The following is a 14,151-nucleotide window of genomic DNA, read 5'->3' on the forward strand; positions in this document are numbered from 1 at the left end:
ATCCCACAAGGTCTGGAATCATAGGGATTCACGATTTTATCGTTTAAGAATGTATATCATGAAAAAAAAAAATTTTTTTTTTTAAATGTATATATATATTTTTAAAAAATCATGAAAAAAAATGTATTCTTAAAACGAAAAAAATCATGAATCACTCATGTTGCCCTATGATTCCAGACTTAGGGGACACCCTGCATATATGTATATGTATATAGACATATATATGAATGTATATATATATATAAATATATGTATATATGAGGGGCAGTCAATAAGTAACCTTAAAATATTTTTCACAACTTGTTTATTGCATGTACGTATGTAACAAGTGTTTTTTTTTTTTTCCAACATAATTTCCATTGCATTCAATGCATTTTTAGCAGCGCTTTACTAAGACCTGGATTCCTTGAGGAAAAAAATATTTTGGCTGCTTGTGTAGCCATTCGTGCACCGCCTCATGGACCTCTTTGTCGGATTGGAAAGTGGTTCCAACAAGCGCCTCTTTAAGTGGCCCCACAGGTCGAGGAAGATACATCTGAAGGGGCGAGATCTGGCGAGTAGGGTGGATGAGGAAGACACTCAAAATGCAGGTCCTCAATTGTTGCAGCTGCAGCGTGGGCAGTATGGGGCCGAGCATTGTCATGCTGCAGCAAACACCGGTAGTGAGTAGTCCATGACGTTTTGATCTGGCTGCTGGTTTCAGATGATTTTTAAGGAGGTCATAGTAAGATGCACTGGTGAGTGTGGTCCCTCTGGGCATGTAATGCTGTACAAGTGGGCCTCAGCTATCCCAGAAGAGCGTCAGCATCACTTTTCCAGTGGAAGGCTGTGTGCAGAATTTTTTGGGCTTCGGTGAAGTTGAATGGTGCCACTCTTTGCTTGCCCCCGCTGGAGCCCGCTTTCATCCCCAATCATTACGCTCTAATAAAGCGTCGCCTTCCGTTTCGTAACGTCGCAGAAGTTCTTCACATGGGTCCACTCGCCATTCTTTCAGTTCGGGTGCGAGTTGTCACCCACCTTGCAGACACTTTGCAGAACCCCAGTGCGTTGTGAATGACATGGTTTCCTGAACCATGGCTAATGTTAAATTTGAAGACCACTTCATCCAGCGTAATGCGACGGTTTTCCCTTAGCACGCTCTCAACTCCTGTCGCATTTCTGGTGTGTCGGCTGTGCGAGGCCGCCCCGAGCGAGCAGCTTCTGCTACACGAGACACTCCACTTTTAAACTTCCTGTCCCATTCATGCACCTGCTGCAGTGATAAACATGCGTCACCATATTGCATCTTCATTCTGCGATTGATTTCACTGGAATTCACACCCTCACTTCCCAGGAAACGAATGACAGAAGCATGCACCACTGCACCAGGGAAACGTGCTAAGGGAGGCTTCATCTTGGAACTGCTCGACTGACATCATACGCTCAATGTTGCCAGATCTAAAACAGGCAAAACATGGCTCTTACCCATAGATATAACATATGTCATCTACAACCACACACATTACATTCACAAATTTATATCGCCATTTTAAGGTTACTTATTGACTGGCATATATATATATATATATATATATATATATATATATATATATATATATATACACACACACACACACACACACATACAAATATACACTATATGGCCAAAAGTATGTGGACACCCGAACATCACACCCAAATGCACTCGTCGAACATCTCATTCCAAAATCATGGGCATTAATATGGAGTTGGTCTCCCCCCCCCCCCCCCACCCCTTGCTGCTACAACAGCCTCCATTCTTCTGGGAAGGCTTTCCACTAGATGTTGGAACATTGCTGCGGGGATTTGCTTCCATTCAGCCACAAGAGCATTAGTGAGGCCGGGCACTGATGTTGGGCGTTTAGGCCTGGCTCGCAGTAGGCATTCCAATTCATCCCCTCAGTGTTCGATGGGGTTGAGGTCAGGGCTCTGTGCAGGTCAGTCAAGTTCTTCCACACCGATCATGACAAACCATTTCTGTATGGACTTCGCTTTGTGCATGGGGGCATTGTTCTCCTGGCATCCACCAAACCCAGATTCGTATATATATATATGTACAGGTAATGGAGAAAAATGGAAACACCAAGGTAAAGTCACTTAATAGGGCATTGGGCCACCACAAGTGGCCAGTACAGCCTGTATGCATCATGGCAAAGAGTACACCAGTGTCTGGAATTCTGCATAAAGTGTGCACAGTCATGGCCAAAAATATTGGCACCCTTGCACTTTTTTCAAATGATGCACTATTTCTTCCAGAAAATTGTTAAAATTTAAAAATATCTTGTTATCCACACATGTATTTCTTTGGTTTTCAGTGGAACAAAACAAAAAAAGCTGAAAAAACTACGAAACCGTAGCTTATTCCACACAGAAATCCTAAAATGGCCTGGACAATATTATTGCACCTTTTAGAAGTTGTTAGAAATAATAAGATTTCAAGCAGGTGATTCTCCTTTACTTTGGAATTGAACTCACCTGTGGTGAGTTGCCGGTGTCTGCAAGAAAAAAAAAATCACTCATTCAACCTGTTTGAAAAGAGAAAAGGAGTCATTCTTCTGTTTTGTGTCACTGTGTGTACCACAATGAGCATGGAGAAAAGAAAGAAAACCAGAGAATTGTCTGAGGAGGCCAGACACAACATTGTAGCCAAGCACGGACTATCTCGAGGCTACTCGTCCATCTCCAGCGACCTTGATGTTCCTGTGTCCACCGTACGCAATGTTATCAAGACATTTAAGGCCCATGGCACTGTAGCAAACCTCTCTGGACGTAGCTGCAAGAGAAAACTTGATCGAAGATTGAATCAGTGAATGATTGTTCGAATGATGGAGAAAGCACCTCAATCAACTGCCAAACAGATTCAAGCTGACCTTCAGACACAAGGTACGACAGTTTCAACTCACACCATCCGTCGCCAACTCGATGAAAGGTGGTTCTATGGTAGGAGACCCAGGAGGACCCCACTGCTGAGAAAGCCTGACTTGAGTTTTCCAAAACACACCTGAACAAGCCAAAATCCTTCTAGGAGAATGTCCTGTGGACAGACGAGACCAAATTCGTCTTTTTGGTAAGCACATCATCTATATGCTTACAGAAAACAAAATGAAGCCTTCAAAGAAAAAAAACACCTTCCCTACAGTTAAACATGGAGGAGGTCGAGTGATGTTTTGGAGTTGCTGTGCTGCCTCTGGCACTGGGTGCCTTGAATGTGTGCATGGCACCATGAAATCAGGAGATTACCAAGGCATTTTGGAGTGCAATGTTCAACCTAGTGTCAGAAAGCTGGGTCTCCGTCGAAGGTCATGGGTCTTGCAGCAGGAAAATGACCCAAACACACTTCAAAAAGCACCCAGGAATGGTTCAAGACAAAACGCTGGATTGTTCTGAAGTGGCCAACAATAAGTGCAGATCTAAATCTCATTGAACACCTGTGGGGAGATCTGAAAACAACAGTTGGGAGAAGGAACCCTTCAAATCTGGGAGAACTGGAGCAGTTTGCACAAGAAGATTGGGCCAAACTGCAGGTGGAGACTGGAGAGGTGTAGGAAGCTCATTCATGGCTACAGGAAGCGCTTGACTGCAGTTTGTCCAAAGACTGTGCTACCAAATATTACGTCTCGGGTGTCAATCATTTTGTCAATGCCATTTCTTTTCATTTTCTGATTTAAAAGGAGATATCAAGTTCTGAATCAAAAACAAAGGTTCTGTAATATTAACAGTGAAATAAAGAATTGTGGAGAACAAATACTTTTGTCAATTTCAACTTATTTTCCGAGAAGATTGGGAGTTATTTGAAAAAAGTGCAAGGGTGCCAATATTTTTCGCCACGACTGTAGCACCATTCTTCCACGGGAAAGTCAATCAACTCAACACCTGTTTGATGGAGGTGAAAAATGCTGTCTCAGGATTCTAAAAATATCATAAATGCTCGATTGAGGTCAGATCTGGTGATCGAGAATGCATATTAATAACATCAGTGTCATGCTGATCAAAACATTGGGCAATCACGCTGGGTGGGGGCATTTGGGGGGGGGGGCGGGGCTCTCCTCTTGCTGCCATGCGAGCCATAATTAGGCAACCAGGCCTGTGCAGCATTTTTATACATGACCCTAAGCATGCTGGGGATGTTATTTGCTTAATTAACACATGGGCCACACCTGCCGCTGCTTGGTGTCCCTCATTTACCCAGGTGCTTCCATTTTTTTTTGTCCACATACGAGAGAACACACACACACACACACACACACACACACACACACACACACACACACACACACACACACACACACACACACACACACACACACACACACACGCTTTGGATTCACACTGCAAATCAGCATTCAAGTTAACCTGTATTTCACAAATACCTGTCTGTAAAAGAACAAATGTAAATTATATATTTTTCAATAAAATGCTTCAGTAAATGTAAAGTGAGGATGAAATTTTTTGGTGATCAAACGCTTGTGCGGGAAATCAAACTTCAAGGTCAGACACGTCGATTTGCAGGAGCGGCAAATACAAGAAAGTGTAAAGGAAAGGCAAATTAACCTGTTAACAGTGTAAAAACTGAGCACACAAAAACACTGAGATAATTAAATGTTTATTACAATACATACAGTCTGCACCTACGATAAACGTTCAGAAATGGCAGAACCACCTGACTTCATGAAGAAGAGTAATACCAAAGAGTGTATCTTTTGGTCCAGCACAAGGATTATTCCTTCGGTGGTTGTCCAGTGTCATACGGGTGCAAATTATTACACTTGGGTTTATTTTGTGAACTCCCCCAACTCCTCCCCAAACATCAAATCGACGAGGCACAGCATGGCAGCAGGGGTGACAAAATATATTCATCTGCCGTATGTTTATGGAAATTGATCATGATAAAGAAACAATGTGGCTTTAACCATGTGATTCTATTGAGGCACATTAAAGGAAGAAAGATAAAAACATCAATGTGTAAATCAACAACCCAACCCCTCCCCCAAACTCCCTTAGGTATGCAGATTCCCATGACGTATGCACAGCAATTACAGTACTTTCAGAAAGTATTCACACCCCTTGACTTTTTCACATTTTGTTGTGTTGCAGCCTGAATTTGAAATGGATTAAATTGAGATTTTTGTCACTGATCTACGCATAATACCCCATAATGTAAAAGTGGAATTTTTTTTTTTAGAAATCTTGACAAAATAATTGAAAAAAAACGAAGTCCAGAAATATGCAAGTATTCAACCCCCTGGGTCAATACTTCATACAAGTATCCTTGGCAGCGATTACAGCTTTGAATCTTCTTGGGTATGTCTATCAGCATTGCACAACTGGATTTGTGAAGTGCTGCAGAGATTGTTGGCCTTCCAGCAGGTTCTCCCATCTCGGCCAATGAACTCTGTAGTTCTATCAGAGTGGTCATTGGGTTATTGGGTTATTGATCACCTCACTGACCAAGGTCCTTCTTGCCCGGTTGTTCAGTTTGGTCAGAAGAACAGCTCTAGAAAGAGTCTGGATAGTTCCATATTCTTTGCATTTCCTAATGATGGAGCTCACTGTGCTCTTGGGGACTTTCTGCACTCTAGGAATTGTTTTATACCTTTCCCCCTGATCTATACCCCCTCATAAACCTATCCATGGACTCCATGACCCTAACCCTAACCCTAACAGTTAACAGTTAACATGCACTGTTAACTGTAGGACCTCATATAGAAAGGTGTGTTTCTTTGTAAATCATCTCCAATCAATTGAATCGGCCACGGGTGGACTCCAATCAAGTTGTAAAGACATCACAGGGATGATCAAAGGAAATTGGATGCACCTGAGCTCAATTTGGAGTGCACGTGTATACTTATTGACTCCAGACTTTTCAGCTTTTCATTTTTAATTAGTTTTCAAAAAATTGTAAAAAAAAATTCCACTTTGACATTATGGAGTACTCTGGGTAGATCAGTGACAAAAAAAAAATCTCAGTTTAATCCATTTTCAATTCAGGATGGAACACAACAAAATGTGAAAAAACATCAAGGGGCATGAATACTTCCTGAAGGCATTGTAATTACAATAAAATAGAGAGGGACAATTTCTGGAACACAAGTAAAGAAAGCATTTTAACCCCATGTGTCATGCATGTTGCCCATTCAAAAGTATTTTACAGGACAATAGCTTTTGATTACATGTAATACTGTTGTCCAAAGAGGGCGTTTTAGTTTTTATTTCCTTCTAAAGAGCAAATCAAACAACAAAACGATTTCTGAATCCAAGGCTGTCGGTGATCATTCATTTTGCCAATCAACTTGGTGACCATCTATGTACATCGTACACAGGAAGAGAGTAAAAATAAGAGTGAAAAACAAATGGGTGGAAAAAAAAAGGAAGGAAGAAAGGTGAAGGTAATTGTGTGAGTGAGTGAGGGGGAGAAAGGGGGAGAGAGAGAGGGAGAGAGAAAGAGGGGAGAAAGAGAGGAGAGGGGGAAAGAGTAAGAGGGAGAGAGTGGGGTAGATGGGGAATAAGGGGTGGGAGAGAGGGAGAGAGTGGGGGAGATGGGGAATAAGGGGTGGGAGAGAGGGAGAAAGTGGGAGAGGAGAGAGGGGGGAGTAAGTGGGAGAGGAGAGGGGGAGTAAGTGGGAGAGAAAGAGAGAGAGAGGGGTAGAGAGAGAGAGAGGTGTAGAGAGAGAGAGAGAGAGGTGTAGAGAGAGAGAGAGAGGTAGAGAGAGAGAGAGGGGTAGAGAGAGAGAGAGGGGTAGAGAGAGAGAGAGGGGGAGAGAGAGAGGGGTAGAGAGAGAGAGAGGGGTAGAGAGGGGTAGAGAGAGAGAGAGGGGTAGAGAGGGGTAGAGAGAGAGAGAGGGGTAGAGAGGGGTAGAGAGAGAGAGAGGTAGAGAGGGGTAGAGAGGGAGGGAGAGAGGGAGAGAGGGAGAGAGGGAGAGAGCGAGGGAGAGGGAGAGGGAGAGGGAGAGAGAGAGGGAGGGAGAGAGAGAGGGAGAGAGAGAGGGAGAGAGAGAGAGAGAGAGAGAGAGAGAGAGAAAGGGGAAGCGGGACAATGTGGGGGGGGGGGGGGGGGGGGGGAGAGACAGAGGAGGGAACAAGGCGTAATGAAGGTGTACGTAGTATGTAGATAAGTGTTTGCAAAAACACCAACATTCGAACTGGCAAAACTACAGGGCAGCATCTTCCACGATGATATCGCAGTGAAAGATTTGTTTATTTATTTGTTCGTTTGTTTGCATTCATCACTTTCATTCAGCTCCAAATAACTGAATTGTTCATGTTAACCTGGCCAAACGCCCCTGAATAGGCACAGCGATTTGTGGGTAACATCTTGGGTTGATAGAATGTCACGCAACATTTGCTTCAGAGTGTTTTTCCATGTGTGATGGAAATGGCAAACTTATTTTACTCGCTGTGCGAAATGAAAAAAGCACAGAATTCGAAGCCGATTCATAGCAACAGACAAGGTTTGAACAACGACATCATCACTTCATTGTGGACATCAACTTGATTGTGGTGGAGGTAAGAGTAAACAAATGGTGGACCCCAAAATAAAAGTGGACCCTGATGAACAAGACAATGCGCACGTACACAGGCACACACGCACAAAATTGCGTGCAGTATAACAAATCCAAGTAAAAGAAGGCACGTTTTTATTCACCATCTCCAATACTGGCATCCTGTTAGTAAGGTTGAGGACCTGAGCCGTGACCATATTGCTGAGGTTGGGTGTCTGTAACACACACACACACACACACAATGATGAGGAACAGGAAATGCAAAATGCACAGAGTGGGGCGACGCTGTATCGTAGCGCGACTCACTTGAAAGCTGTTTCTGTAGCTGACGCACAAGTGCGGCGGTTTGTTGCTGTTGTTGAGTCTGCTGCATCCCAGACCGTGAGAACTGTTGGTCGACACAAGCACAACATGTCAAGCAAAGCACGACTAAGAATATAAAGGAGTTGAGAAGTTATTCGAGGACACAGATTTGGCTCGTGTGGCATCTCAACCGAATGTTGGGTTCAATTCCCCCCCGATTTACTACCATGGGAACTGAAGTGCAGAGCTGAGATTTTGACAGGAAGTACAAATGAACCCTTTTGCTTCAAATAAAGTTCAAAATAATGAACAGAATCGTGTTGTTAGCAACTTTTAGTTGATAAAATCCATTGCTCATACAGTCCACTGACAGCGACCAACACAAGTATTTACAGAAACAAGAATTCTGTTCCAGGAAAAACAGACTGCTTGATCTTGCCCTTAGAACATCAGACACAAAATACCATTGCTATTTGAATAATAAGGCTTCAAATTACCTGACCACCATTAAAGGAAAATTGAAGGTCGATTTTCCAAGTACAAGAACACCCACATACATACAAGTGTTGTATAAGTGTCCACTCCCCCCCCCTCCCCCCCCCCCCCCGAGATCATATTTGGTGGATGCACCTTTGACAGCAATTACAGCTGTCTGTTGGGATAGGTCTCTACCAACTTTGCACACCTTCATTGGGCAATATTTGCCCATTCTTCTGCATAAAACTGTTCAAATTCAGTCAAGTTGTGTGGGGAGCGTTGATGGACAGCAATCTTCAAGTCCTGCCACAGATTTTCGAGTAGATTTAGGTCGGGGCTCTGACTGGGCCACTCAAGGACATTTATCTTTTTTGTTCCCCAGCCACTCCAGTGTAGCTTTGGCTGTGTGCTTTAGGTCGTTGTCATGCTGAAAGGTGAACTTCCGTCCCAATTTCAGCTTTCTTGAAGAGGGCAGCATGTTTTCCTCTGGGATTTTTCTGTATTTTGCTCCATCCATTTTCCCTTCTATCCTGACAAGTGCCCCAGTCCCTGCTGATGAGAAACATCCCCATAACATGATGCTGCCACCACCATGTTTCACAGTAGGGATGGTTTTCTTTGGGTGATGTGCTGTGTTGAGATTACACCAAACGTAACATTTTGCATTTAGGCCAAAAAGTTCCATCTTGGTTTTGTCACACCACAAAACGCTTTGCCATATGGCTTCAGAATCTCCAGTGTGTTTTTTCCATACCTCAAATGGGGCTCAAGGTGGCCTTTTTTGAGTAACGGCTTCCTTCTTACCACCCTACCATGCAGGCGAGACTTGTGGAGTGCTTGGGATATTGTCACCAGTCTTTGCCATGAAGGCCTGTAGCTCTTTCAAAGTTGCCATTGGCCTCTTGGTGGCCTCTCTGATCAGTCTCCTCCTTGCTTGGTCATCCAGTTTGGAGGGACGGTCTGATCTAGGCAGCATCTTGGTGATACAATATGTAGTATTTTTATACAATCGTATTTTTATACACTTTCCCTGATCTGTGCCTTTCCACAACTTTGTCCCGAAGGTCTTTTGAAAGCTCCTTGATGCTCATGGTTGAGTTTTTGCTTTGAAATGCACACCTCTCACACACCCAACAGAGGAAACCTCCAGAACATCTGATTTTATTCTGACATAATCAGAATCACTACAATTTAACACAAGTGGAGGCCAATTAACTTGGTGTGCAATTTTGAAGGTGATTCGTTACACCCGAGATAATTTGAAATTGCTATTATAAGGGGGGAGGGGGAAGAGGGAGGATGAACGGGGTGGGGTGGGGGGGAGGGTAGATGGGATACTTATTCAACCAAGATATTCTAGTTTTGCATTTTTAATTAATTTTCTGAAATTTCTTGAATTTTTTTTTCACCTGGAAGTTGTGGGTTACGATGTGTAAATAACAGTGGAAAAAGTCTGATTTAATGGATTTTAATTCCAGGCTATAAGGCAACAAAAGGTGAAAATTTGAAAGGGCATGTAGACTTTCTATAGACACTGTAGAGAGAGACTCGATGCTGGTCTACAGCTCCTGATGGGATGCCGCTTTGGCCTGCTTGTCCTGCCCGTATCTCCCAGCGGCCGGTGTACGGTGGCGAGTCATGGCCGAGTTAGACTCGGCTGACGGATTCTCACACTCTTACTGTATTAAGCGACCGACCTGAGAGCCCAATGGGTGTTTAGTACCTCGCTTTGCGGGCACACCAGACGATCGTAGAGACTGGATGACAACATGTCAGAGCAAGGACTACATTCTGATGATGGGTGCAAATCCTGTAAGCATTGGCGACTAGACTAGTGCCAGGAAGTGTCGCAGGGCAGGTCTTGAGAGCTGCGAGGAAGATCCTTAAGTGGTGTTGCTCGGCGTGCGGGTAGACGCCAACACGCCGGTGCTCCGTCTCTTGGGGCGACTCCAGACACTCAAGGCCCAGGCTTTTGTTTGGGACAGGCCTGAAATAGGTGCCAGTGTTTTGAGAGTCCGGTCCCTCTCTCTCTCTCAAAACACTGACACCAATCTCAGGCAGCCAAAGCTGTCTAAGGTAGGTGCCAGTTAAGCTGCCTGAGATGGTGCGAACACAAACCTTGGTGTTTTTGAAAACGAATCAAACACTTATCGTACATCTATTCCATACAAGAAGTCGAGAATGCATATCAAAAATATCTCATAATAATGATAAAATTCGGGTTGACATGTCCATGTGCGAGCTAGGTCGTGCATACGCAGCAAGTGGCTCACATTGAGCCAGGAGGACCTGGCCATATCATGAAATGATCAAAAGGAGCCAGAAAGCATCCCAAAGAAGGAGCAGAAATTGCTAAATAAATGCAGTTATATTTACCTGCTCAGTCACAGACCCTCCTTACCATTGCTTGCTGGGGCTGCATTGCCTGTATGCTCATTGGAGGCTGCTGTCCTGCCTGCTGCTGCTGTTGTTGTGGTTGTTGCTGTGAATGCTGCTGTGGATGCTGCTGTGAAAGCTGTTGCTGCTGTGGAAGCTGTTGCTGCTGTGGATGCTGATGCTGCTGCACATGCTGTTGTTGATGTTGTTGCTGCTGTTGTTGTTGCTGCTGTTGTTGTTGCTGATGCTGCTGCTGCTGTGAATGTTGTTGCTGCTGCTGCTGCTGTTGTTGCTGCTGCTGCTGCTGTTGTTGCTGCTGCTGCTGCTGTTGCTGCTGCTGCTGCTGTTGCTGTTGTTGCTGTTGCATCTGCTGTTGATGAGAAATATATTAGGTTGGAGAATAAGTACCTGTACTTGCAGCCAAGCTCTCAAAACCTGAGATTTATTCCTATTTAAAGTGTTTTCCGCCATTTCACTTTTCGGACTTACCATATGATAACTCCGAAGAAATTGAGTAGAGAGAAGGCAAGCATGCAGTATCTTCCCCCATAAGGACTATGATTTTCTGATAATATGCTTTGCAAGATAAAAACTATAAAGTTAAAAACTCTCAAATCTGAAATTCTAAAATCTGAAATACCCCAAAATCCAAACAAAATTCGAACTTCAATTCTTTTTTTCAATTATCAAAAATAATAATTACTGCATTGTCTGCTTAATACCAACGATTCATATGCTGGTGTGGTGGCCACAATCCAGAAGAAGTTCACCATCATGAGCTGTATTTGGGCAGTTGCATGTGCATGGGATTCAGTGACACAACCAACATTCAAAAATATGTGGCATACCTTTATGACCACTTACCATGCTCAATGACACTGAGCAACCTGAATATTTTGAAGGTTTTAAACTTTGAAATGAAAAGGTTGACATAGCAGAATTGATACGTCATGCAAAGGGTATGAACATTGATGTGGCCAAGGAATTGCATGAAGATGACATCATTCAGGGAGTCAAGAGGCTGCTGCCTGCCGATCTCAGGGATGAGAGATGAGAAGGCAGAAGGAGGAGTCATCAGCAAAAAGACAGAGTATTTTCCAGAGAGGCAGAGAGATCATTGATGAAGATTAGAAAAAGCACAGGGCCCAGAAGAATGCTGCCTTGAGGAACTCCAGCTGGAGAGGAAGAGGAAATGAGATAATTCCATTGAGAGCCACACGTTGACCATGACAGGAGAGGAAGTCCGCGAGCCATAAGTGGAGATTGCCATGGATACAATAAGAGGAGAGATTGGTGAGCAGTGTGGGGTGCCTGACCTTATCGAAGGCACAAGATATGTCAAGGGAAAAGTATTTGACCTCCTGTCTGGCATTGAGGGAAAATGGAAAAGGGAACGATCCATTGTTGAGAAAGCAGAAGCAGCTTATCCAGGGTAGAGTGGCCTGTTCTGAATCCAAATTGATGATCTAAGATTGAGCCATTGAAGAGTAGGAAGGATTTAATGTCAGAAGTGATGATGGATTGCTGATGATTGGGAGCAGGCTGATTGGTCTGTAGTTGCAAGGATCTCTTTTTGCACCTTTTTGTGAAAAGCGGTAATGTTTTCTGATTTCCAAGCAGATGGCAGATGACCTTGAGCAAATAGGTAGTAGTAAGTTGTAGTTCTCAGGTAGTAGGTTAATAGTTAGTAGGTTATAGACAGCAACCGCCTAGGGTAGTACTACCATCCTGACTTGGGCATTAAAGTGCTGCCCGGAACCATCTTACACTCTCCGTGTCAGGATTGCTGGTCATACTTGCTGTCTCACTCAAACTATAGCTACCGGACTAGCTTCAATCTCTCTTTCTTGCAAACAAACACCACACACCTTTCTTCTCTTTTGTTTAAGGCCCGGCCTCGATGAGGGCTATATAGTCCGTGCCTGGAGCCTCCAACATAAATATATATATACGAGTATAAAGCCCGTCAAAAATGACGGGTTGGAACAGTTTTTGACGGTACAGCCACGTGAGCATGCCAAAGTCTGAAGTCTGGGCCTAGTGTCAGCGGTGCATATATCATCTTTATTTATCAGACATCCTACAGACGTAAATGAACACTCGTTTTACTCTGCGCACATTGCACGTGCAGCAAATTTAACCTCCCTGTGCTTTGTATTTATTGTGATTTTAAAAATACCACTTCTGTACACCGACCTCAAAGCTCAGTTTGCAAGCCACTGTCTACAATTTCAATGTAAGAGGCATAATTACTCTTCTTTTGGGTCTTTGGGGTCTTTTGTGTCCTCAGGGTCATTTGGGTCCTTGGGGTCTTCAGTGTCCAGCATCTTTTGGGTCTTCTGGTTCATCAGTGTCTTTTGGGTCATTTGAGTCTTGTGGGTCCTCAATCTGGATATTTGGGGTATTTAAGGGTCTTTTTGGTATTTTGGCTCTTTCAGGCTCTACTGGGTATTTGGGTCTTCAGGATCTTTTCGGTCTTCTGGGTCTTTTCGATGTTTTCGGTCTTTTTGGTCTTTGGGGTTTTTTGTCTTCTCCGTTTTTAAGGGTCTTTTGGATATTTTGGGTCTTTTCGGTCTTCTGGAGTCCTTTGGGTCTTCTGGGTGTTTTGGGTCCTCGGGATTGTTCAGGTCTTTTGGGTCTTCTGGGTATTTTGGGTGTTTGGGGTCCATTGGGTCATTTCAGTCTTTTGGGTCTTTGGAGTCCTCAGGGTATTTTGGGTCTTTATGGTATTTTGGGTCTTCCGGGTATTTTGGTTGTTTGGGGTCCATTGGGTCTTCAGGGTATTTTGGATCTTCAGAGTCCTTGGGGGTCTTCTGAGTCATTGGGGTCTTTTGGATCCTCGGGGTCTTTGGGATCCATCGGGTCTTTTCAGTCTTTTGGGTCCTCATGGTCTTTTGTGTCTTTAACAGTCTACAGGGTAGTTTGGGTGTTTGGGGTCCATTGGGTCTTCTGGGTCCTTCGGGTCCTCAAGAGATTTTTAACTGGTTGACACACAGTATGTGTTCAAACCTTGATCTTTTCTACCCCCGCTAATTTCACCCCAAATCCACTTTTTTGAAATACCAACTTCTGTCCTGGAAGTCCTTGGTGTCCTTGTGTTTTATACTTCTCCCACCCCTCCCCCCCCCCCCCCACGCCTCCTCCCCCCAAGCCCTCTCCCTCCCACACATCTCCCTGCTCTCAAATGTTATGTTTGTGTGCTTCCCCTTCTCTCCCCATCTTGTCTCCCGCTCCCTTTTTTTATATATTTCGTTTGTCTGGTTGATTTGTTTGTGAAATAAATGTTAGCTCTTTCACGAGCCTCCATTCAGTATACAAAAAATAATAATAATAATAATAATAATTGCCCCTGAAACCACACCCCCCTCCCCACACACACACCTTCCCCCATCCACTATCCACTATTCAAAGCCTTTAAAACCTAGCCTAATGAAGGGCGACAGACACACAAACACACTAACACACACTGTGTTTTATA

At 43.9% G+C, this 14,151-nt stretch overlaps 1 protein-coding gene across 5 annotated transcripts in view; it reads right to left on the bottom strand.

Annotated features, from left to right (window-relative positions):
- Positions 1–7,194: 7,194 nt before the first annotated feature.
- Positions 7,195–14,151, bottom strand: part of LOC137439000 (mediator of RNA polymerase II transcription subunit 12-like protein) — a 140,673-nt gene continuing 133,716 nt past the window's right edge. For 4 of the 5 annotated variants that reach the window (XM_068134550.2, XM_068134551.2, XM_068134552.2 and 1 more), the window contains exons 43-45: positions 10,699–11,043; positions 7,824–7,905; positions 7,535–7,732 (exon numbers count right to left, since the gene is read on the bottom strand). In XM_068134550.2, the coding sequence (XP_067990651.2) occupies positions 7,683–7,732; positions 7,824–7,905; positions 10,699–11,043 (477 nt within the window). In that variant the 3' untranslated portion in view covers positions 7,535–7,682. Of the gene's footprint in view, positions 7,733–7,823; positions 7,906–10,698; positions 11,044–14,151 lie in introns of all 5 variants that reach the window. The other variant, XM_068134549.2, reaches the window with a different exon arrangement.

This window comes from Myxine glutinosa, chromosome 13 (genome assembly GCF_964187855.1).
Source record: "Myxine glutinosa chromosome 13, kmMyxGlut1.1, whole genome shotgun sequence".
Lineage (NCBI taxonomy): Eukaryota > Metazoa > Chordata > Myxini > Myxiniformes > Myxinidae > Myxine > Myxine glutinosa.